The sequence below is a fragment of the Penaeus monodon genome, chromosome 32 (genome assembly GCF_015228065.2).
Source record: "Penaeus monodon isolate SGIC_2016 chromosome 32, NSTDA_Pmon_1, whole genome shotgun sequence".
Lineage (NCBI taxonomy): Eukaryota > Metazoa > Arthropoda > Malacostraca > Decapoda > Penaeidae > Penaeus > Penaeus monodon.
In genome coordinates this window covers 6,208,548-6,208,971 of record NC_051417.1, presented here as the reverse complement: position 1 = coordinate 6,208,971, position 424 = coordinate 6,208,548, and the positions used below count along the sequence as shown (strand labels likewise).

Sequence of the window (424 nt, the reverse complement as noted above, 5' to 3'; positions counted from 1 at the left end):
AGAGAGAGGCATGTAGAACAGTTGGCGGGTATGCCGGGGGTGGACTGACCCCCGCCATGGTGGCAGAGCCGCCCAAGCATGAGGGGGACCCCCATTCCTCCAAGGACGACCTTCACAACCAACTACCTCACAAGGGGAACGTTGCAGGAAAGGAGGCAGCGCCAGCGGGCCAGCACGTCTTCCCTGGCCACCATGGCCCCCTCGCTCTATCGTCTTCCGTGTCGGGCAGGAACACACCACAGCAGGATTGCGACGAGGAGGAGCCCGTGCCGGCCGCTCGCCAGGCTGCCGCAGGGGCGCGCGTGTACGGCGGGGGACAACCCAGTGAACAAGTGCCTGTCGGAAAGGATTCATCAGACGCCAGGCCTCGCCAGATGACGGAGGTCCCCTCGGACGATATGGGGGCGTGGAGACGGCCTCAGCG

At 65.6% G+C, this 424-nt stretch overlaps 1 protein-coding gene across 1 annotated transcript in view; it reads left to right on the top strand.

Moving 5' to 3' along the window:
• The window catches only part of LOC119593391 (hippocampus abundant transcript-like protein 1), a gene marked incomplete at its 5' end in the record, with an annotated part of 103,114 nt that overhangs the window by 169 nt on the left and 102,521 nt on the right, over positions 1–424 (top strand). Inside the window, 1 exon segment of the mRNA XM_037942321.1 lies at positions 1–424. Within this exon segment, the coding sequence (XP_037798249.1) occupies positions 57–424 (368 nt within the window).